General features: G+C 39.5%; 1 protein-coding gene across 9 annotated transcripts in view; it reads right to left on the reverse strand.

Annotated features, from left to right (window-relative positions):
• Nucleotides 1-977: 977 nt before the first annotated feature.
• Nucleotides 978-25570, reverse strand: part of foxp2 (forkhead box P2) — a 95193-nt gene continuing 70600 nt past the window's right edge. For 4 of the 9 annotated variants that reach the window (XM_053508759.1, XM_053508766.1, XM_053508760.1 and 1 more), the window contains 12 exons: nucleotides 24759-24972; nucleotides 22740-22850; nucleotides 18095-18182; nucleotides 16390-16473; nucleotides 13257-13467; nucleotides 12566-12642; nucleotides 12340-12441; nucleotides 9977-10098; nucleotides 9561-9630; nucleotides 8537-8751; nucleotides 4960-5016; nucleotides 978-2279 (listed from right to left, as the gene is read on the reverse strand). In XM_053508759.1, coding sequence (XP_053364734.1) covers nucleotides 2135-2279; nucleotides 4960-5016; nucleotides 8537-8751; nucleotides 9561-9630; nucleotides 9977-10098; nucleotides 12340-12441; nucleotides 12566-12642; nucleotides 13257-13467; nucleotides 16390-16473; nucleotides 18095-18182; nucleotides 22740-22850; nucleotides 24759-24972 — 1496 coding nt within the window. In that variant the 3' untranslated portion in view covers nucleotides 978-2134. Of the gene's footprint in view, nucleotides 2280-4959; nucleotides 5031-8536; nucleotides 8752-9560; nucleotides 9631-9976; nucleotides 10099-12339; nucleotides 12442-12565; nucleotides 12643-13256; nucleotides 13468-16389; nucleotides 16474-18094; nucleotides 18183-22739; nucleotides 22851-24758; nucleotides 24973-25570 lie in introns of all 9 variants that reach the window. The other 5 variants (XM_053508762.1, XM_053508765.1, XM_053508767.1 and 2 more) reach the window with 5 other exon arrangements.

The following is a 25570-nucleotide window of genomic DNA, read 5'->3' on the forward strand; positions in this document are numbered from 1 at the left end:
GGTAGAACCTTTCAGAAGGACTTTTTGGATAAGTAGAAGAACCCCAAAGAATATGCTTCTTAATATTTGGCGTGATTATAATAATTAATAAAATCAGTTTGCAGTGAATGATGAGGGATAAGCTTTGTTCCTGGAATCAGCTTCCTTTCTGAGCTGAAGTGGTATAATTATGTGTATCTGCGCTAAGCCAAAACAACACTGGAGAGCAATAACTGCACATGCTCTTTAACGCACAAAATATACTTGATGTTTCAGGTACAATGTGTGTCATGTTTTTAATGTTTGGACAAGGACCGGAAAAGTCAGCAGGGGGAAAAAATGCTGGACTTCAGTGAACCTTACAACAGCTTTGTGTGCTAGCATCTTTTATCTAATAAAAGAGGAGGCAGAATTTTGTGTAACTTTGGTTTGACTGAAAAACAGAAATGACTGTTAAAGCAACAAACCCTTTTCTAGATGACATTAGCGCTGATCGAACGGAACAATAAACTCAAATCTAATAAAAAAAGTGTGTGTGGGGGGGTATCTCTACAGAGAGCATAGTGTACTCTCTGCAAAGAACCAAATGTATCTGGATAGACATGGATTATACAATGAGGTCTATGAAGCAAAGCGAATATCAACTAGAAAAGGTTCTTGACATCGATCTCCTCTTTTATAATGGCTATATTATTTGCTTTTAAAAGATAACCAAGCCACATCATTTTAACTGGAAATCATGACGTTTTTGGCTTCACTAGATATCTTAAAGTTTGGTTCCTATGTTTTTCGTTTCGGAATTGACACGGATCTGAGAAGAAAACCATACAGATAGAAGAAGACATGACAGATTAGACAACTCCACTGTACGTTACATTTCACTAGTTAAGTAAAAAAAAGGGGAGACAAACGATGAAGAAAATAAAACCAACACAATCATATATATATATATATATATATATATATATATATATATATATATATATATATAACACGTCACAGACACACAAATGCTTGTTTTGGTCATGATCCATGTCTAGCTGCTCTCTACTGCTAGCCAGGCCACATCCTCTTTCTGTACCCAGTAAGTGGTCAATGGGAACTCTCCAACTGGAATTAAATGAAACACCAAAATCGCTGTCTTCATTCAAATCTTTGTACAGGGCTAATTGATGCGATCCCCGAGGTTATTCAAAGGTAGTTAGCAGAACTAAAAAAAAAAAAAAGAAAAAAAAAAAGCTTCTCTTTGTACTAGTTAAAGTCACAGAAGGATGACCAAAGAGTCTGGTGGCTTCTGTCTAAGCTATTGGCCATTGATAGTGTTGGCTTTGGTTTCTAGCTGTTGCCTGTGACTCTGCAGGTAGACAAAGCTTTAGAACAAGGAGGTAAAGAGACTAGAGAAGAGAATATGCAGAAATGCACATTTTTTTTTCCTCAGCATGATGCTTACACAAACATTTACATTTCAACTCAGTTATCACATTTCACTTTTCAGCACAAACAGAGATAGAGAGACATTGGAGACTTTTTTTGGACAGCTGCAACAGTCTTGATACCGCAGGTCTGTTATTAATGTGACTTTAAAAATGGCATTTACAGTTGGTGGTGTTGTAAACATAATGTAAAATAAGCTTTGAAAAAGGAAACAAACGGAAATACTGTTATTTAAAGCGTTCAGCAACATACAGGCAGTGACACTAATTTCTGGTACTACTCCTGTGCAAATAATAACATAGCAACAACTTGAATTGAACCAGCAATTGTATCTAACATCAGAGACTACTGTGGGTCAAATATTCACAAAATTAAACTTTTTGGCAGTATATGTGGCCATCAACGGTTCTACAGATAAGACTCAAGTTTTTTTTCACTTTGTTTCTGTCCATGAGTCTGCTGTGTATGGTATGAAGTGGCCAAGCAATTTTGACTGAATCCTTGTCCATATTTTCATTATCATTTAAAAGGCAGACATCTGATGCCTGTTCTTATTCGGTCCTCAAAGGGCTGTGAGTGGTTCTTTGGGACAGTCTCCCGGACACTTTCTAAATAAATATTCCTCGCTTCCATTTGCTGCCTTTTTGCGGTTGTGGAGTGGTTAGAGGGGTGGGCTGCTCAGTGTGGGTGGAGTCCCAGCAAACGGGGGTGAAGAAAATCATCACTCCAAGTCCTCTGATAGGTTTCCCTCCTCAAGCTCTCGTTCCTCATCCAGCTCTGGACTGTGATTGGCTGTCGTCACCAGTGACATTGGACAGTCATCATCGTCCATGTTGAGCGGCTCCTCCTTGACGTGAATTGGAGGCCTAAAAAAAAAAAAAAAAGACCAACATAAAAACAATTAATGTCCACTGAGATGTTGATTCATTAATTCTGATAGGTTAATATTAATGCAGACTAATAGATTATCTAATAGCAATAATGTAGTAGTACGACGGATGCTTCACATTAACATATTAAAAAATGTGCGCCATCATACTGTAAGATTTCTGTGAGAAAACCATTTTTGGGTGGTGTTTCCAGTGTAAGAATTCTTTTTAATATACTTTTTTTCGGCCAAGACAAGGTTTCCATGGTGTCTCTGTAACATGACAACCTGCATTTTTATCTTATAAATTTTCTCAAATAAAAGGACTGACTATTTATCATCAAATAAAATGTATGACATAATATTATTTAATTAATAATGCAAGTCGCTTTGTGGTGTGAAGTTATTGGGGGAAAAAAAATCACTGTTGTGGACAGGCTAATCACCCCAGCCCTACGTCTATGATTTTTTTACAGAATCATGCCTTGTTGTTTTGTCCTGTACTTAGACTGTCTAATCAGGTACAGGTCAGGGACCATCTCTATAACTTGATGATGAGCTGGTATTCTGAGACTAAAGAAGTAACTGTAAGACAAAACTCCTTCGTCCACACTCACAGACACACTCCAAAAACTGATCGCAATAAACCGGTCATAAAATGTGAAGAGCAAAGTGCTTGATACTTCAGGTTTACTGATGGCACCTGGCTGGAAAAAAAAGAGAAGCAGCAACCCCATTATAAATAATGGAGAATTTCTCATCCCTTTAGCCCCTGGAGCAAAGGGGGAGTGAAGCTTTTTTATCTTGTTAATAGAAAGCGCAGGCCTTCGTTAATATGCAGAGGCTGCAGTGGCACTTCTTGAGAGAAGCGAGAACCTGCAGCTAGGCTCCTCCATTAATCAACTCTAGACCGTCAGTTCGCTCGGACACTATGATCCATGTTTTTACCTCCAAATGGATGAATATCTTTACTGACTGTCAATAATTGGAGTGGGGAGGAAAAGAAAAAAAACCCCACAGTGATGCTGTTAGTGAGTACCTTCTTCCCCTTGCAAAACAGTGGAGAGGAGAGGGTGGAATCGGGGCTACTAACAAGAATAATAACGCTGTCACACACAAACAAGGCTTAACATGATCCTAGGCCCTTGGCAGGGAAAGAGGTTTGTGCTACCATGATAAATCTGACAAAACCTAATTATTTCTGACACGTTGGATGCATCGGGAAATCCCGCCAGACTATGAGAGACAGACAGAGAGAGAGAGAGAGAGAGAGAGAGAGAGAGAGAGCGCAAAGACGGGGAAACCTTATCAACTAGTCTCTGTATTAGAATGTGTCTGGAAGACATCTCTTGGGCAGCACTCATCAATGACTCTGGGAACTTTGAATTTGAAAAGAATTTTAAAAGGTACAGATTGCTTTAATATTAAAGACAAAACAAATTAATATTCAATGGATGATTGTTTTTAATAGGAGGGATGTCGTCTGGTGAAACCAGAGGGTTAGACAGAAGCCTAGGTAAAACCTGGCGCCCTTGACACTTGACTCATTTCTATAATTGTAATTTATTATATTATATACTATATAAAGTGAATCTATTAAGAATTCAGCCTAGTACCTAGCAGAATCAAAAGTATGCTGTAGGAGGTGCAACATCCAACATTGAAAAGTGATCATCATATGAACTGATTTAATTTTATATACAGCACCATTTTCACCAAAATGGTAGTGAGTGCGTTTTACTGGTCATCCACTTGAATGTCACTGCTGGGTTAAGAGCAGGTCCCAACGTGGCTGCTTATTATATTAAATAATGAAGTTGATTACTCAGTTCCAAACAAGGATACCACTTCATTCTGTCTCTTGCATTATGCCGGCTCTCATTTTTATAGTGCATTTGTGGCCCGTTTCTAATTACACCTATGACTATTTCCACCCACACTGCAACACGTGTGCTGTTAGTGTGTCTGTAAACATGCATTATAGCGATATAATGTGGAATAGGGCCATAAAAACTCCCATTGACCCGCACCTCGGCTCTTCGCTCAGCTCTTTAAAGCCACCCAGCTCACATTTATCATGCCATAACAAACAAGGCTGCAGATATGGGCCTAAAGATATTACCTGGAGACAAATGATCCCCGGCCAGGGCAGCGCTGCACTGGCCATTAAGCCCGACACCGGCCTTTAGCCTGCATGTGAAGAAGCATGGCTTACAGCTTTCATTTGCATTTATTAGAAATCAGCAGCACACTTGTGTTCTTGGAGGAGGGAAGAAAACGATTAGTCCCTTCTCCACTGTATTAAGACATCAGGATGAGTCATTTAGTGGTTAATGAGAGGCTTGCATTAGCAAGCCACGAGCTGGCACCAGATCCAGCCTGGATGTGTTTGTTTATCAGGACATGCCTTTTACGTCTGCAGATCATAAATAATAAATAATGCCCAGATTTCTTTGGTTTAATGAATTTGATAATAAGATAATATTACGTCGCCAACACGTGTAAAATGTAAAATTCCTCTTTCCTTTTCCTTTAATTTCTTTCTCCCTAAAGAACACTTGAAGACGATACACAGTCGCACTACACACCTGATGTAACATGGCCAATGTATTTGTAACTTTATTCTCGGGGGGAAAGGCCTCTTTATTATTAAATACATCTGAAAAAATGGCACTTACAAAACACAATTCTTCCATTTTGTCGCGGTCATGTAAAGGAGATACACCATCTGCCACCTTTAATGTCCAAGCTCAGATCAGAGAAAGAGAGAGAGAGAGGGAGAGAAAGAGAGAGAGAGAGAGAGAATGAGAGAGAGAGAGAGAAACAGACTTAACTGTCTATTATTAAAGATTAAATAACCTGAGGGAATGAATATACTGGGATTCCAGCTGGCTTTTAGATTTGCCCCACTTAATGCTTCTGTCCCACTTCTTAACCTAACACACACACCTACATTTAAACTCCATTCAGATACATTTTAAAGAATCACACACACATATTTTTGGCAATGTGCTAGTAGCATACAGGACTAATATGAGCATGACTGTGCTACTGTGGTGGAAGACTGCATTACAGCGATGAGGAAGGGGGACATTGGAATATATACACGTATAGAGCATACATATGGCTGAGTGTGGCATCTTTAAATATATAAATAAATATATAATTTCACATATAAATATATATAATATTATACAATGTGTATGTATGTATGTCTGTATATATGTATGTATGTATATATGTATGTATGTATGTATATTTTCTTAGGCACACCCTGCTAGTACAGGGTTGACCCCTTTTGCTTTCAGAGCTGCCTTAACTCTCGAGGGAGCCTTAACTCTTCCTGGCATAGATTCAACAAGGTGCCGGAAACTTTCCTTAGAGATTTTGGTCCATATTGTAAAGATCGCATCACACAGTTGATGCAGATGTCTGGCTGCACATCTATCATGTAAATCTCCTGTTCAACCACATCCTAAATGTGTTCAGTTGCATCGAGGTCTCATGACTGTGATCTCACTGTTCTGTTCAAGAAACCACTATGGGGTGATTTTAGTTATGGCACTTTATCATCCTGTGGTCATAAAGGGATGGATGTGGTCAGCAACAATACTCAGCTATACTGTGGCATTAAAACGATACTCAAATGGTACTAAAGGTCCCAAAGTATTCCACGAAAATCTTCCCCACAGCCAGGATAGATCTATGCCAAATACTGACCATACCTTCCAAATGTCACAGCGAAAATTTAAACTCATTAAACTACTAAAAAATAGTTTTTCTACCAATTTTGGTGAATCCATGCAAATTATAGCCCCAGTTTCCAGTTCTTAGCTGACTATAGTGCCACCTTGTGTGATCTACTGCTGCTGTAGCCCATCTGCTTTAAGGTTCAATGTGTTGTGCGTTCAGAGATCCTCTTTGACATACCTCAGTTGTAATGAGATGTTAGTTGAGTTACTTTTGCCTTTCTATCAGCTCGAACCAGTCTGGCCATTTTCTATTGACCTCTGGCATCAACAAGGCATTTCAAACAGAGAACTGCCCTTATTGGATATTTTGGCAATATTATCTCTAATCCCAGTAGATAAGCAGAAACACTCGCCTCACTCGCCTGTCTGGTGCCAACAACCCTGCCATGTTCAATGTCGCTTAAATCACTTCTGATGCTCACTGTGGACTTCTCTATGTCTGGACCATGGCTATAACCCTAAATGCAGTGAACTACTGCTTTGTGACTGGCTAATTACATGCTTTAACAAAGAGTTGAACAGGTGTATTTAACAAAATGGGCAGCGAGTGTGTTTGTGTTCCTTATATAATCTTTATAATATTTTATATAATTTATATAATTCTGTGTCTTAGTATTAAGCAAATTCCATCTCAGACGAACAACAACCTATACTTTTTTTACTGTTCCCTTTTTTATTTAACACAAATGTTAAAGAAGATGAAAAAAACAACATGTGGACAATACTAAATATTCTCTTGTAGATCCACCTTCAGTAGGAGTAATTGTTTCCTGTACAGTATGTATGAATGAATTTGTCAGTCTTTCACATCGTTGTGAAAATTATTCTTTACAACATTGCTTCACTTTATTGAAGTTTTTGTGCATTTGCGTATATACAGCTCTCTTTAGGTCCCACCACAGCATGTTAGTTGGGTTGTGATCTGAACTTTGACTAGGAATATCCAAATCCTTGATTATTTTATTTTTCAGTCATTATGATAATTATTTATTGGTGTTATTTTATTGGTGTTCTTTGGTTATCTGGAGCCATTATGATAATTATTTATTGGTGTTCTGTTGCATGACTCAATGTCTATCAAGCTTTAACTGTCAGCCAGATGGCCTCACATTTGCCTTTAAAATATTCTGGTATACAGAGAAGTTAATAGACAACTCAGTGACTGCTAGGTGCCCAGGTCCTGGGGTTGACAGTGGGCATGAGGGTGAAATGCTGCTTGGTTTTTCCTTTTCATAGAGGTTTGCTCACCTGCTGATGATCATTTAATCAAGGACTGATGGCTGGAACTTAACTGAAGGCTAAAACTTAACTTGCACTTGGCTGCAACTTAGTATTGCCCACTTTTTTTTTTTTTTTCCTTTTAGACGTTAAATAAATAATGTCACATTAAAAAAAAGAATGTAGTTGTTCATCTGAGATTGTAGTTGCCTTTTCTAAAAGGGGGTTCTTACTTTTGCACATGAATATGTATACACACTACATATGGGCTGTGTGTGCACGCCTGCATGTGTGCGCATACATGTGGGTCGGTGCTAAGTGTCCTATCTTTGGCTGGGTAAACATGGTGCAGTAACATACATGACATCACTGATTAGTCTGGAGCACATTCTCTACATCCACATTCCTCAAACTCACACCACATGAATCTTTAATCAACCTGCTCTCTCTCTCTCTCTCTCTCTCTCTCTCTGCACCATTAAAAAAGATGGAAAGGCAAAGATTTTAAAGTAATTAATGATACAGTTAGCTGCTAAATATTAATAGGAACAGTTGTGCATAAAATATAACATCTAAACCTCTACATTGCAGACTTTGGAGTAATTAAAACTGAATCTGTAATAAGGATGGTCCCTATTTATAGGTGTTGGGTGAAACTAGAGAATTTAATGTAAACTTCGGGCATGAGATCCACAAAACCAAGTGATAGATCCACTTCTGCTTTTTACAGGGCTACGCTTTAATTCTTAGCTCAGCCTACTGTACTCACAGCAAAGGGAACACTAGTTTTAACACTAACAGTCCTGACCAAGGTAAATTTACTCTACCTATATATTTGTGCTGAGAATGTTAAAGCAGTGAATCCTTTGGATGAGTGATATGTATTGTGGGCCACTGTGTGTGAAAACCAAAAAGTTAAATTCCAAAGTGGATTTTATAATATAGAAAATGATATATTTTTTGTCGAAAAAAAATTCAAGATTCTTCTCAATCAACATTACTTTGGTGTTTCAAAAAGGAGACTATGAGAGCTACCAATATTGTATGCACTATGTTTTATTACGGGTGCTTAAATTTAAGATATGATGGGTATATTTAATGAATATATGTTACTGTAAAATCAGAAATGGCTGTTTCTGATTAGTATCTTTTATGTATAGAATAAAGCAGCAGGCACATTTTATTCATGTCCATTGCTGTATGTTTTTCAAATACAACACTTCAGTAAGGCACTTTACAAAGTAGAGTCTGCAAAACGCCATGCATGTTAAATGTAGTAACTCACATGTGGGGGTGTGGGGAGTAGGCGGGGCTGCTGTGACCGTTGGTGTCGAGGTGGTCGAGGGAGCCGTTGATCTCGTCATGGGTGCTGCCCTGTAAGAGGCTAGACGGGCTTCCGCTCAGCAAACCTGGAGGACTGGCACCCATCAGACCTGACGCGCTGCTGTTCATCAAACCTGTGTTACCCAGCAAGGGCAAAGACGTCTCTGCCAGAGCCGCCTGACCAAACAGAACATTCAGATACGTCCAAGTTAGAATTTAACATCACTTTACGTTATGAAGTTTATTGTGCCACATTCAATGTTTGAGCGTAATATAAATGCAGAAAACCTCTGCTGAGAAGATTCTTCTAGGGTATGTTTGAGTTCCATAAACAACTTCTTTAGTGAGGCAGATAGGCTTCAAACATGCAGTGAGGGGAAAAAAAAAAAAAAAAAAAACATCAAGCGTCCACATTACTATTCAACTGCCCGAAACTTTACCTGAAACTAGTAAAAAAAAACTCCTGACATTTTTGCCTCCTGCACATTAAAGTTATATATAGTAATTAAAATTTAAAATTTTTGCCATGAGCGCCTCACTGCTCCAACATTACGAAGCCAAATCATTTATGACAGACGGGATAAATATTAATGCTTATGCCCTTGCATTTGCACGGGCTGCTATCAATCTGAAGAACAGGTGCAGAAAACCAGACTGGCAGAGATGCTACCTGCCTTTGCCACATGGTGTCCTTCTAGACTCTTACTACTTTCCTTATGCCAGCCTTGTTCTCTCTCTTTCTCTCTTTCTCTCTCTCACACACACACACACACACACACACACACACACACACGCACAAACTCTAAAGAATTAATACTCCTGCTGTTCAGGCTGTAATTATAAGAATAGAAAAAATGATACACAAACTGTGTACTGAGGCAGACGCTGAACGCTCACTCTGACTTTCTAGCACAGTCGAAGGCTGCCACTTTATGCTCTGAGTGTGCAAGTGTGTGACACGGCTGATAGCTGAACTAGTTGCTCACCTGCAGGCTCGCATTAAGAGCTGCTCCATAACCCAGACTTGGAGGCAGGTTCTTTACCAGTGTCGGGCTCCTGATCAGGACAAAACACAAAACACACATTCAATTAAAATGTGGCTTCTACAACAAGCACCATGCACACATTTCATGTTACGTTACAAACATCAGAAATTATAAATTTAAGATGAAAAACAAGACAGAAATTATAAAAAGTACAAAAGAAAATGCAAGAAGATGGAGGTTTTTTGTCGAGTTTAATTACCACTACAGTACAGAATCCAGACAGATACCAAGTGTTAATTCAACACAGGGGGTTTCAAATTGTACCAAAGAATAATTTGACCCACATCCAATGATTTTGCAGCTTGTGTGTCAAAGATGTAAAAAGAAAAAAATGAGAAGCGGAGATAGGGCTGTACCCTGTTATCTTCTGAGATCTGCGTTTCTGGTACTCCATCTCATCCACTGTCCACACTGCTCCCTTCACGTTCTCCACCCGCACAAAACACTTATGCAGACTGAGGTTGTGGCGCACTGCGTTCTACAACAAACAGAAATAAATTAAATACAAATTAATGAATGTGTAAATAAATACATAAGTACTGGTGAAATTTTGTAATGAATTAATAAATTTAAAATATGTAAAATAAAATACAAATTTAATATTCATCTCTAAATATATCATTAAATCAGGCTTTATCAGAATATACACACACACACACACACACACACATATATACACACACACCCTGAGAGATGGTCACTATTAATATCCGGAAGGTTTTTGAACTATCCCTGAACCTCACATGGCACTTCTGACATCGATTTGTGAGAACATACCTATATTTAAATAACTAGGATTATGAAAATGACCCCAAAATACATTTAAATGCATAATTAAAATAGCTGTTTGAAAAGAGGGGTCTTCTATATCATAAAAGAATCATATCTAATTAAAACATGCAGCAATGGTGACCAAATAATAACCTTGGTTTAATATTACAGTTTTTTTTTTTCATGTTTTATTTCTGGAATAGGTTTTAGTGATTTTGCTCTAAGAAAGAGATTCTATAAGACAGGAGATAAAAAAAAAAAAAAAAAACTCATAAGCAGATCTCGCATCTGACCTGAAAATCCCAGGGTTTGATTGATCTTAATGCCCATGGCTCTGAATATGATAATTTTAATATTAATGAGCAAATGAGCAGTTTTATTATGCATGCTATATAGTTATAACTAATAAGCTGCCGGGCTGAGAGCTGGATCCCCAAGCTGAGCTGATGAGACCAAGCGGAGATATTAAATCACCTTTCATTCCTTTTTAAAAATTCTCTCAGTTAATCAAATGACAAGCCCATCACAGCCAAGCCTTGTAGAGGCAGCACAAAGGAACAGCCCGGCTCAAAATGTAAATATCTCAGCGCCGCTATTGTAAAAGGAGGGGCCCAAATACTCCTAATGCCATTCCTTGGATTTTTTTTTTTTTTGTTCCACCCATGGCCAGATTTAAATATTTTGTGATAAGGAGGGAGAACCTGTGAGCCTGTTTATCGGTGTGAGTAAAGGATATGTGCACAGAGAGAGACTATGCTTAATATCATCTACAGCAGCTTGTAACTAGTAGCGTGTGTTTAGGATCAGAGAGTAAAGCAGTAAGCAGCTGCCTTTGATTGTTTCTGTGCAAGACCGAATACAGTAAAAAGGAGTCGCGGCACTGTGCGCTCATGTACAGGGAGCTATTGCACACCCTTGTGGAGCTGTAATCATATGCCAGCATCATTAGCAACCCAAATCCAAATTAATTCACTTTGCTAAATCTAGAGCTGGGAGATGCTTAGCATGCTGATGAGAGAGCTCACAGACTTGCTCTGAGAGAAAGGGCTTTTTTTAACTCAGGCAGGCAAAATTCTATAAAATAAAATAAATGAGAGCACTTCCAGCTATCTTATCGTCGCAAACACCAACCCTGTCTAAAACCAAAACCAAACAAAACGGAAAAACCCCAGCAAGACCAAGAAGATTTTTAAACCTCCTGTCTCTTTTTCTTGTCTTCTCTGAGACAGAAAAGGCAGACATTGTAGTTGTTGGGACAGGGATACAAATGAGAGCCTTTGTCCTGGTAAATAAAGAACGCTTCCATAGTGACAGCAGCATTTACTTAGTGTCGGACAGGCCTTAACCTCTCCTTCCCGCTGTATATACATGAGATATGGTGCATACAAAGAACCACCTAACAACGGTGCAAAAAAAAAAAAAAAAAAACCTCAGACTGCATCTGAAAGGCAAACAGCCATCTTTCAAACTAATTAACCAATAATATGCCAGGGAGGGGGTGGCAGGGGTGGTGAGGGAGTGAGTGAGAATAAGCGTGCAAGAGAGAGAAAAAGGAAGAAAGAGAGTAAGGAGTAATACACTGCATCTAACAAAAGGTGCTGATGATTGAGTGTCTGGGTAGTAATTAGCGTGTCAGAATGCACACCTCCCTGCCAAGTCTCAGCTATTAATTGCACCAAATTAGAAAACGATATCAGAGGCCGAATTATTCTTTCACTTGTCATTTTTTAGAGCAAAGAGAAAGAGAGAGAGAGAGATGAAATTTGCCGTTTTCAATAGCCAGGTTAAAAAGAAGGGAGGGCGATACTTATATATCTGTTTCAAGTAAATAAATGCCCGTTCTGGACCTTCGTCTCGATCCAGTGGACAGACTGAGAAAGGGTAAAAGGAAAAGAATGTGATGGTAAAAAAGTAAAAGAGGAAAGAGAAAACAAGTAAAAAGTGTTACCTTCCAAGTGGCAGCGTTGCGTCTGAAGTAGGCAAAGGTGCGCGTGAACCAGCTGTAGATTTCGTTAAGCGTTAACTGCATGTCTTTCGAATCCATGATAGCCTGCAACAAGACGGCATCAAAGAACATTAGCTCGTTTAGCCACTCTCACCCCGGCGTAGCGTTAATTCAGGCAGCAATTAATTCTAATCTAATCAGGCAAAAGCTAATTTATTTTTCCACTCACCTGCCTGATGAGCGTTGCATATGTGAACGGTGGTCTGACATCGGCGTTCTTATAAAACTCGTAGTTTGGGGCTATTTCTGCAACAGAATAAATAAAAAAAAAATTCAAGGATAAATAAATATACTAAAAACATTAAGAAAAAAATGCTAACTGAATACCTTAAGGGGGCAAATTCACTTAGGATTTATTTAAATTAAAAAGTGAAGGAGAGAACGAGTGGGGGGGCTGCACATGAAATCTTGGTTTTACATGTCCAACAAAATGCATTTTTAATTAATCCCTCTCAAGAAAAATCCTAAACATTAACATGTGCGTGAAATTAGTGCTCGTGTAGATATTTTGTATGCATCTGAATATTTCATGCCCCCCTCCATGCAAGTCCAGTAAATATAAACATCAAAAAGAGTTTTTTTTTTATTATTAACACACACACATAGCTTAACACACAGCTCCTCTAAAATGTGATGAATTTTGTATCATTTCTCAATTTGACTGTAATTAACATTCATAAAATATTGAGGAACTGTACGGCATGATATTTGTCTCATTTGCACAGAGGAAAGGAATGAAATAAAAGGGCTTCATCTGGATGCTGCCTCTTATTGGAGCAAACAACACACCGGGAGGGATGAGTGTGTATCCAAACAGAAGATGAACGTACAGTAACGCTGCGCATGCTTATTGTATTTACCTGAGGATAGTGGCATGGAGTACTTATCAGAGTGGCGTCTGCGCATGGCGCCCATGCTCGGCACGCTGGCGGGGCTCAGGACGGAGGGCACCTGGGGCATCTGGCTCAGTGGGGTGATAGGGGTGGTGGGGGTGGTGGGGGTCTGTGGCAGGTTCGGAGGTGACACCGATGGCAGGTTCTTCGACATGGTCAGGCTTGACACTAGATTCAACTGAGAAAAACGAGAAGGAAGGAGAGAGAGAGAAGGAGAGAGAGAGCGTGAGAGCTTTTCAGTTTTGAAGGACTCAGACAAATAAGAACAGATTCTGCCGTACAGCTGTGTTCACACTAATAAGCTGCAGAGAAAACAGCCAATCTCCACTAATTACAGGATGAAACTGTATCATAAGAATTCTAATTAGAGCACGCTGTTAAAGATTATCTAATGATGATCCTTTGTGTTATCTCAACCCATCTCTATCCCACAAGAGCTTCCTGCCTGTGTGTGTGAGAGTGAACGTTTTCTGATAGAGAGTTACCACCTGTTATTTTCTTTGAAGCACCTGGATTACCAACACATATTAAAAGACCCTGACACTTTTTTTTCAGGATCCAACTGTTTTAAATAGACCACTCTTTTCATGTTTTTATGTTATATTTCCTGACTGATACCAGTACAATCTCAAAATTTCTTTATGGATAAAAGGGTAAGTGAATCGTGGACTATTTTTCCAGAAAAGACAGAGGGAAGAATGAGTTGGGCATCAACAGTCATTTATAGCACGTGTTGATGAATAGTAGGAAATGTCAGGTTGCCTGTTTCATTTACAGCCGGTTGTTTACATAGATGATCATTAAAACTCCACTTCATGTTAATGAGATAGTGCCAACACAATGAGCACTATATAGTCATAGAGGAGAAAATCAATTACTTCACTACAGAAATATTGCACCTTAGAGAAGTGGCCGTATCTACAGTACATCAATACGACTTTAATGATAAACATGCATTATTGCTGACATATCGATTTTTTTTTTCTTTGCAAGATATGGCAAGCCTCCATGTACTATACAATAATTCTGCTTGATATTTTTCATGACATCCCATTGCTTGTGGCCATTTTTTTTTTGTTTTGTCTTACTGTAACCATCGTGACACTTTGATAATGGTTGCCTCTACTGGCATCATTTTCTCACTAGAACACTCTTCTGTGTATAATGCAGGAATCTCCATATAATTCAGCCGAGGTCAGGTCACGGCAATGGGCTGCCGCTCTAATGGACCTCCCTCTTAATCCTCCATTCACTGTTGTACACTGCGTGCCGCAAAAACCACAATATCAACCAGTAATTATGCGCTACTTGTTCTACACCGGGACCAACAAAGGCGTCTGATACACCATCAAACTGAGCAAAAAAAGAGCACTTCATAATAAATCCTATTAAGAGCGAGTGTGTGCGGGGCATGTATATTTATAGTGTTAAGACAAGATTTTTTTCCCCTCTCTCTTCACCTGGTTACAGCAACAAGCGTAACATGTTTGCAGGCACACAATCCCGTATTTGCCAAATGGAATTTATTAAAGCCTAACTGAGCAGGAGTGAATGAGAGGCAGGGATGAGCACTTCACCACCTCCACTCATCTGAATATATATTCAAGGTTGGCTGAGAGAGAGAAGAGAGAAGAGAGAGAGGGAAAAAACCCTCATTATTCAGGACTTGCAACCTTGGTAACTTTGATTTTCAGCCATCCATGGCATGGCCAAAAGGTAACATTTAATGAAGTGCCATTCAGGGCATAAATGGGGTCATATAATAGACAGCACGCCTGCACCTTTTGTTGGGCTACTGATAGCTGTTAAGGATGCAGTGATGAACCAACAGGGCTCATTTTGCCCTGCTAATAAACTCACACTAGTAATATTTATCAAACTTATGGGCTGTCTCTTTCTCAATCCTTTGCATGCAAAAGGTGGAAATCTGTGCATTTTCTATTTATACTTTCCTCCTTTATAATGTATTTACATTTTAAAAATGTTACACATGACGCTCACATGCTTTCCAGTAAAAATATAAATATCCGAAAGAGATTCACTGAAATAAATGCATACACAAACTCACACACAAACACAAAAAAAGAAAAAAAGATGGGAAAAAAACTTAGACTGCTCGTTTAAAAATCAGCCATTAATTGCTCACCATCAAATGCAATTAGCAGCCTTTTCATGTGTGGTTTATGTAATGTAATACTTCATTAATAGCATTCATTCATATGCAGTCTTGGATTACAGGCTGAAATTCTTTATTAGTGTAGATGTAACCAAGCTGCTGGAATTCTGAAGATTAAAAAAGGGAGAGTGAATAATAAATTGGCAGAGGGGCGCAGACGATTCCTGGAGGATCTACAGGATAATTATTCTATCTTGTGATTATCTATTTTATATGGTGGGAGGTGATGAGGAAAATTATGCCATTCAAATTAGGCACGTAGTAAATGGTAAAAACACACTATGTATTCCGGTACAAAATATTGAGCGCTGAATAAATAACTTGTGTAAAAATATTTATTTTTTGCTCAGGTGTCTATATGTAAATACTTTCTATGAACCATGATTACACCTACATTTTATGTTTGATTTTTTCATTTTATTATTTGATATATAACTGAAAAAGATTTAAAATCCATTTTTGGTTCGGCATTTAGTGTGAATTTCCCGATACCTTTCAGATTGTTTACAGATTGCTGGTTGTTTCGTTTCATATCTGGTTCGCCAGACTCCATCTATCATTAGAGCTGTTTGTTTTCAGAATAAAACGTCTTCTCTGGCCTGTGGTCCCTTTGAGTGCTCCTCCGGTCACAGAGCTTAACAGCTTCTGCCGGCCAACAGGTTGTTTGCAGTATTAAAGCCATCAGGCCATAATGGCTGGGCCTTTTTTGCCTCAGATTGAGGCTATGATTTAATGCACTCCCCTGTTGTCCCAGTCTCCCCCTGCTTGAGTCTGATGGGGAGCAGTGAAACCTGGCATTACAAATCCCATTCTCTCCTCATCCTCTCCCTCTTTGTCTCTCAATGCTGTTAAACGGCGGAGTTTAGAGAGCTCATCTGCTGGCCTGGCGCCCTGTTTACTGAATGTAGAGCAATATGCACTCACCGGTTTAGGAGATGGCTTGGGCTCTGAGGGCCGCATGTGCAAGTGGGCCATCATTGCCTGAAGACGCTCACGTTCTTTAGAAAGCTGTTAAAAAAGAGAGGTTGGGGGGTGGGGGGTTTGGGAAGAAAGAAAATAGAACGGTTTTAGAAATGAGTGATTTTCCCCAGACTACTATACTCATACATCTTGTTATTCAGCTTGTCTGAGTGTAATGAATCCTGCATATGCACAGTTTGGATTTTTAAGCCTCACAGACACGGACTTTAAAACAAACAGAGAAAGTTAATATGAGAAAGGAGATTCGAAAGAGAGAGAGATAAAAATATACATGTATAAAAAGAGAAGAGAACAGCTCCTTGTGTCTGTGGTGGGAAGCTGTGTGGTGCAGTGAGGTCAGAGAAAAAACAAATAGCACTTCATCTTTTTGTCAATAGAAGAATTTAGGTCAGCAGTGCTCTGACAGTAACAAGCTACTTAGGCCATAAATTAGAGGGTCCTAAGCGTCTCGGCAAAGTCCTGTGGACTCAGTTAAGGCTGGACTGAAGCCAGCAGCTGCCAAGAGGTGAAGGGGTCCCACAAACAGAGTGCCAGGCGAACCCCGCCTCCCTGACTAGCTGCTTTGGCCCGCTCCCTCTGAGCTCCAGTTAATGCCCTGGCCATCCGCTATCATCAATCTAGCTCACGGCGAGTGACAGAGACCAGCCTGCGACCGTGCACAGCGTGCTGAACTCTGCCACGCAGCCTGTATCCTCACTCTGATCCGTGCCTCATTACCACTGACGGAGGGATGGAAAAAAAAAAGAAACCGGAAAAAGGGAGGACAAAAAAAGCATGATGGAAAACAGCAACACTGCTGTAATTGGTCACAGTGTAAGCACGGAAGGTCGTGCCTCTTTGGTCTCGGGGTGCTTTCCGAGGGGAAAAATGAAGGTGGAAGACTTTTGTCATGTTACACATAAACTCACTCTTTCAGATTAATATAAATATGGATAAATTCACAGAGCATAAAACTCTTTACAGGTTAGGAGCATCATTTTAAAAGTTAAGTTTAGACCCTTGGGCACAAACTAGAGAACATTCCCCTTTGTTTTTAGTCGTCATTGCACTCTGCTTTCAATCTATTGTAATTTGTAACTTGGACATTAGTAATTAATATTAAGAGAAAACCTGTTGTTTTACATCTCTCCTGATTCAGTGTCATGGGGTGACCCATGCTTTCTCTCCCATAGTGCATTACAGCTGACAGGGGTGTGAAGACAAAGATGGTGTTGTGCTGGCAGGAGAGCAGGCCGCAGCTCTGAGTAATAACGTCCTTCAATCACTGCACTCATTATCTTGCCAGCATGACTTCTTAATAAGGTCACGCTCCACCTCCTGAAAATAGTGGCCCTCTTTAGAGCTTCCGTCAGGTGCAAAGTGCATTTAATTAACACCGACCAGCTCGAGATGCGTGTATATTAATTGGACAGCACGGAAAATAAGCACAAATCCTAATTAAATTAAAAATGCCAGTGTCATATTTCTTACAAGATTCACTCATGATGATCAACGTGGAATTATTCTTTGAAAAATAATAAATAATGGAAAATCGCTGGAAGGTGTTGTTGATTCAACTTGACAGACAATGAATAGCTTTCTTGTATTTTGCTAAATCCACTAGAGTAGCAGTGTATGTTCAGGTGATGACAAATGTTAGCGGAGGTACCTGTATCTCTAGCTGCTGTACCACCTGCATTTGGACCCGGCACTGCGCTGTGCTCCTGTCGTCTAGAGCATGCTCGCTGTTAAGGTGCCTAAAAACAAAAGGAGACAGGTCAATTACACAACACAACCTATTACACATAGTCACGCTTACATGTCAGAGGAATAATGTAGGCTTTTCATATGTGCATGTGTGTGTTTTTGTGTGTTGTAAATTTTTTTTCCTTATCTGGCACACTGTTTTTTTTTTTTTTTTTAAAGGATCTCTATTCCGGAGTGTTCCTGATGAAAAAGTGAAAACTACAATTTACAAATTACAATAGGGGCACTGTCATCTAAATGCAGAGCAGCACTGCTTATAAGGGATGTTGGCGTACAAAAGGCATTACAGAGTGGTTTTGTCCTCTTCATTTATGGAAAACAATAAACGCAATTTAACTTGAGTAACATTTAAAAAGCGCCTCCTACGAAGGGTGCATTATTCAGGCGACGTATTAAATGTATCTACTCATCCCTTCATTATAATAAAGGGGGGTGAGAAAAAAAAATAATAAAAAAACGACGGACTGCAAAAGCAGTCAATGACGGTTTTCCTTGATTGGATTTTGTCTGCAGGACACAAAAGAAGCTCGCCATTAAAATAGACCTTTATTCCGGCGAACGCATGGAGGCGAAAAGGTTTTTAAAAGTGTTGTGATGTTCGGTAATGAGCCTCTATCTAAATTATCATTGGTGACAAACCCACAAAGCGCTCTTTGAGGAGACATGGTTATGAAATGCCAAAGCTGCCACTTTCTTTCCTGTAATTATAGGTTAGCTTGCAGACCCTTCAATGATCATTTACAGTACAGCCTCCAGTGCATTAGAGTGAGCTTAAATCACACCGACACACACACACATACACACACATACACACACTGCTATGCATTTCCTCTATTCATTTCAAGCAGGCCATTGTTTATGTGCAATATGCAAAATAACAATGTATTCATAACCCTCCCAAAACACGCCAATCAAAGTGGAGGGCATCTAAGAGCACAATAGCTCCTCTACCTTTCAATTACAGCCATGCCCCATTTTAAATCATTTCATTTCATCATGGTCATTTCTGCTTTTGTAACCATTTCAGGTTGAATGCCCAGATATTCTCCATTATAAATCAAAAATGAGATGGCTTTAAAACAGAGAGGGGCTGGGAAAAGCTGGTGGCTCCCTCCAGCCCATGCCTAATTGCTGTTTCAGAATGCGCATGCAAAGGGGCATTTCATTAATCATTTAATCATGTCCCTCGCAGGGAAGAGGGAAACTAATGTTGCAAATACCCTTTTCATTTCAATGCTCATAATGCTATCTTATGCACTTGATGTATGGCGGATGTCATAAATTACAGCTGCTTCAAAAGGGCCAAGTGCCTGCTTTCCCCAAAGACACTTACTCCTTTCTCCTTAGCATCAGCATTCCGGATTCTTTTTTTTTTTTTTTTTTTTTTTGAGCCAAAGAAAGGCTTTGGTGCAAGGTCAGTAGTAAGTTATGTTACATACACATTAATACACGCATATGTATTAATATGTACTACGCATTATTAGAATAATGATAATAAAAAAATGCATGATGGGAAGCATCTAAAGATGAGATAAAATGTGTATGTGTGTATATAAGAAAAAGAGAGAGAGAGAGAAAGAGAGTGAGAGAGAGAGAGAGAGATTGGGGTTAGACGGAGTCACCAATACCTCTTAATGAGGCAGAGGCGGTGGGCTCAGTTCAAACAGAAAGGTGAGGAGAGGATGAGAGAGGCCGTCTGCACAAAGACAGCTCTGAACAAACATCTCTGGAGCCGCCTGTAATTTATGGGTCACTTTATAGGCATATTGATTTTTGTTTTGAGAGAGGGAATAAGAGCTCTGATGGCACTGCACTCTGTAAAAAAGACTGACAGGAGCAATCCACTCTGTCACTGACTGCATTTAGCATTCTGTGCTATAGAAATACCGCAATAATACTTTCAACAATATCTTAAATGGAGGCAATGATGATCGAATCTTAAAAAAGTCTAAAGATAAGTACTGTACATAGCATTGTCGCCTGGTCTGGGCAGCAGAGTGACACCCAGACACCAAAAAGGGCCAAGTAAGAGCCACTGGGGTGCAGAGCAACAGAAGGAAATAAGTTTTAAGCAGTATTAAATTCAACAGTGAGGTAACTGTACGTCAGGACTGAGCATTAAACTGTGAGCCCTGTAACATGCCTACAACCTGAGCAAAGCTGTGAACCTGTTTCCACCCAGCTAATGTTATTTTATGTACTGTACAGTAATTCAGAATCAGAATCGGGTTTTATTCGCTAAGTAGGTTGACACACACAAGGAATTTGATCCCGGCTGTTTTTAGCTCTTAAAGTACAAACTAAAATAGAGCACTGTACATCCAGTAATTAGGCATACTATGTGATATTATATAAGGTTTAGAGTTAAAGCTGGAAAAATGGTGACTGAGGATGTTACTGAAGATTTAATAGCACACATGTACTGTAGGACTGCAAAATATTCCGTAAAAAAAAAAACTATGAAACGCATCATACTTTTTCCCTTTTGTGCTCCACACATACAGTACACACACACACCTGAAAGAAACCCAATATGAGAAGTAGGGCAGCAATCCACAGCTAATATAATAATAAACTTGCCTGCATTTGGAGAGCAGAACTTGGGTGGTATGAATTTATTATACGTTTCTTTTAATTTGACATACTCCCCAAATAAGTTGCCCTGAATCACACCACAAGCACAGGAAGCTCTCAGAATAATGCATTCTCTGTTGCATAAATATACATATCTTGCTGAAACACACCCACTTGCGTTCACACACACACACACACACACACACACACACACACACACACACACACACACACACACACACAGTGATATTCCATTTGAATTTCAGAGCTAATGTAAGGTGCCAGGCACCTCTAGGCTACCTCTCCAGGTGAGAAACACTTAAAAGAATACTGAACAGCTATTAAATGCTGATCTTGACAAGTTTTTTTAAACGCACACTGCAAAATCTTCACCAGCAGCTACAACCCCAAGCCGCCTGCCAAAGCCTTCAAAGGTACCATTTGATTCTGACACCTGTTTTATGTAAACCATTTTAGGCGTGTGTACTGGGATGATGCGTGCCACTGACTGCCATCGCCTAAAACATTAAAAGCCTCTTCCTGACACAGACAATAGCTCCTCCAAAGCACGGTGACACCCGCCATCTCGATGGCTCAGATCACACTGGCTTTGTGGAGGGGGGGTTCAGGTGAGGCTTACTGTACTGGAGATTCTGAGTCAGGGAATGATCAGGGGAGCGTCATGCTTATTTCGGCGCTACACACTTGAAACACGTGCTGCTTCACACACACACAGTTGTAGCAGTGCCTTACTGTGCAACATGTAGCTTTTCTTTTAAGGTATGTGCCTCTGCCTTCACTTAATAATCTAAACGCAATGAAGTTTAGAATGAAGTTGATGATCATAATTTATAATGTAGGTCATGGCAGGGAGATTTAGAAAGATTAGAATCACTTTGTATGTATTCATATTTATTTGATCATCTTAAGATTGCAAAAAAATGTTTTACACTTCCTAGTAAGTAAATTTAATTTATGCATGTAAAAGCCTATTTAAGCTGACGGCCCTGTCTAAAAAAAAAAAAAAAAAAAAGCATTGTAATGCTTTTACATTTAGCGTCATCCATATTTTTGTTCTGTTTGCAGTTAACTCTAGCAAACTCTAATGCCTGGAGCTACTTAAATCTACAAAAAGAACAGGAGAGATGAAAAATGTCCCTCATTTCAAACGCTGTTTATGTGAACTGACGTGGACATTTGCACCCCGCCATAATGCGCGCGGGATCATTATTTCACAGTTAATTAACAAACCTGATTAGAATATTCAAATGAACGTTCCGTCTTCCGACGTCGAGGCACTCGTCTCCAAGTGGCAATGTGATAACCTATAATCTCCTGCACGGCAAACACCTTCTCCTTTGATGGCCCTCACTAACATCCCGGCAACAAAGCAGGCCAATTACAAATGAGCTAATTAACTAAATTGTTGATGGAGCATGAAGAATTCATTTCACTCCATTGGCTGCACCATGACAACACTAAATGTATCCCGTTGTGATGGGATAACATGGCTACACAAACTGCCACTAGCTGCTGGCACTTTTCACCATCCTATCACGCATTTCTCACAGCTGGTACAGAAAACTGACGGTCTTTCCAAAGCTCTGTCTCTAACAGACTGACTGATATAATATTGAAAGCCAGTCTAAAGTATTACTACGCAAGTTTTGCACTTTTCAACCGACTGTGAAATCTTTCAGCGCCTTCAGTGCTTGTGTTAAAAACACATTCTGTGTGCATTTTGCAGTTTTTTTTCTTTAATTGCTATTTTAGAGAACATCAATTGGAGTAATTAAACATCGGAAATGTCTGAGTAAATTTTTTCTGTCAGTTTGATCTGTACTTGTTTGCGGCTTTATAGCAAACATTTTATTGTGAGCTGCAAATATTAAGATCCTCACACTTATCTATGGCAAAGTTACAATGTTATGTATAGTTTTGCTGCACTATTACAAATAATCATAGACACCTACTTTAAAAACTGTCCGAAGTCCTCGCAGATGCTCTCACAGCCTGGCCATTTACACACTCCGTGACCATAGAGGGAGTGTGAGTGTAATGCTCCAGTCTCTTCGTGTAACGAGCTAAGATGATGGGTCAAAGTCAGAGCCAGATAGACAGAGAGAGAAAGACAGAAAGAAAAAGCAAGAGTGAAAGAGACAAAGAGACAAGAAAGATCAGATTGTCAGATGTCAGATTTCTGTTATGTCGCAATCAGTGACAATCGGGTCTGGTTCTGGCATCAAAGGGAAGAGATCTAATTAAAGAAAAAGCACAAACACCGCTGGCTGGCTGGCTGGTAAGAAAAGCTGCAAAATCATGTATGCGGCCTCTTCATGATTTTACTGTCTGTACTGTTTATTATAATTACACACCAGACATCCTTTTCAGACAAGTGGAAAATGACAATGATACCATGTGCAATGATACAGCCTTTATTGTCACATATCTTATTTTTGGACCATGAATTTCTATTTGACCACCGACGCAGACCAAAATAATTTTCTTAGTATTCTTGGTGCTGATTATAAATGTGTATTGTTAACAAGTTTGCTAGGACTCGGTGCTAAAATCACATCACGATTTAAGTAATAGCATAAGCTGCACATTTAAGGGCAAGGGCAGTTTTACAAAGGTCAGCAGTCTGTACTTACCTATGAGATGATAGGGCTGAGGAATAAAGGCTAAGAGGCTCAACAGGTCTTTTTGCATGTGTGTGCGTTTACAAAGACCTCACTGGTTTCCTCTGGCTAAATCGATCAGCTCCGGTTAGTAAGCAGCTGGCTTTGACAATTCCACACCATCAATCATTATGGGAGGCCATGGGACACTTTAAACCATTAACATAGTGCTTTCTGCCATTTCTTTTCTTTTTAAATTTAGTGTAAGACTTTTACTAAAGCTATCTAATTTTTTTTTTTTTTCGGAGCAAGTTTTAAGTAGCTACTCAGATGTTATCTACTTTAACCTAATTACACAACACCTGCGCTAACAGCGAAGACGTGGCTGCAGCTCTGCGTGTCTCGCGTGGCAGCGGGAGCCTGAATAATGTATGGAGCAGGTAGACAGAAATGCAAAATGCTGTTTCACACCGGCAGAGCGGCAAACAAAAGGACCATCTCATGGATAAACAGCAAGGAAATGTCACACTTGCATCTAGTATTCTGTTTACATGACAGCCTGAGCTGCTGAGGTAATTCTGAAAGAGAAAGCAGGCGCGAAATGCTTCGTGTACAGTAAGGGGTTGTTTGTTGCCTGCTCCTGCGAGATGCACCTCCTTGCTTTTCATTTAATTTGATAACGGTCTATACAACAACGCACAATCCCTACGTCTCCAGGGAGCTTTTTTTGTGATTTCCACGATTACTGCACATGCTTTAATACAGTATTGATGAGCAAATAAACAAGATAATAGCATGCTCTTCTCTTAATAATAAATATGTCTCTCCTGTTCTAAATGGGGACAAAAACAATAGCACTTTTCTTTCTTCTTTCTGATGACATCTTTAAACAGCCGCCTGTGGATAATGTTTGGATGCATGGTTTGCATTTATTAATGCATTAGATCATCTATTCATGCATGTATGAATAGATGATCTAGAAGGAAGATGTAAGGAAATATAAGTGTAAGTAAGGTTAAAAGCATCTAGGTGTATGTAAGCAAAATGGTTAATACAAACAATATGTACAATATATAGTGCATAATATGATTTTAGTTACAAAATACACCAGACAAAATACACTACTACTATAATCCCCTCCCAAAAAACAACAGTTTAAAAAAATAAATAAAGGGAAAATAATCACACAACACTATAGTTATCTATTTTTCGTTATGATCAGTGTTCGGAAGTGATGATACTCACAACACTCATTGCACAGTGACAATTACTTGCTAAGCGGCGTATTACTACGTAATCCATCCCTGTGTGAACTAATCTGTGAATATGGGCGTGTGATTGTGTGTGTATGTACAGTATGTGTGGAGATACCTTTCTCTGCGTGGGTTGACGGCCGGGGACTGGCCGTTGGAGATGGGGTGATGAGTGATTGGCGGAGAAGCTTTGGAGGTGGTGGAGGAGGTAGTGGAGGAAGAGTTGGTGGTGCTTAGGTCCAGGCCACTGTGTTTCAGGCCATTGTCCTCCATGGTGTGACTGCTGGTCACGTCCTTCCACAACTGCTGGAGCTCGGCAGGGCTCAGGCCTGCTGTAACACACACACACACATACAATCAAGCTCAGTCAATGTGCTTGACCACATTCCTAAACACGTACAGGTTGGAACAGGTATGTTCCAGAAAGTGTGTAAAGGATGTAAAGTATCTGGATCGATATTTATCGTTTTAATTAAAGACATGTTTAGACATATGAAGACATCAATAAACCACATATCTTGGTTTTAAGTTTGCTTTTCCACTGACAGGTTAAAAAAAATATCTTCTGCTGCCCGTATGATCATTTTTGCTCTTGATGTTAGGTCTCTATATTAGCTTTTCTGCTGTCTGCATGATTGTTAAGGTTGGATCACAAAACATGCCAAGTACTAAGCTAGCCAAGTGGCATGCACACATCCTGTCCGTCTTTCACTCTCATTAGTAAACCTGCTGACTACTTCTGGTTTGACGGTGTTATGATTTTCACTTAATCCAACTGTCGCTTTCCAGTCATAATTTTCCTTACGAAATCCAAGCCCATGTTTAAAAACAGACAGAAGCAAAACTGGCTCCAGCAGAATATAAGAAAAGGTGCACCTGTGCTGTCCTTCTGAGTGTCCTGCTCTTCATCCATACTTTCCATATCTCCAC

This window comes from Clarias gariepinus, chromosome 12 (genome assembly GCF_024256425.1).
Source record: "Clarias gariepinus isolate MV-2021 ecotype Netherlands chromosome 12, CGAR_prim_01v2, whole genome shotgun sequence".
NCBI classification, from domain to species: Eukaryota; Metazoa; Chordata; class Actinopteri; order Siluriformes; family Clariidae; genus Clarias; species Clarias gariepinus.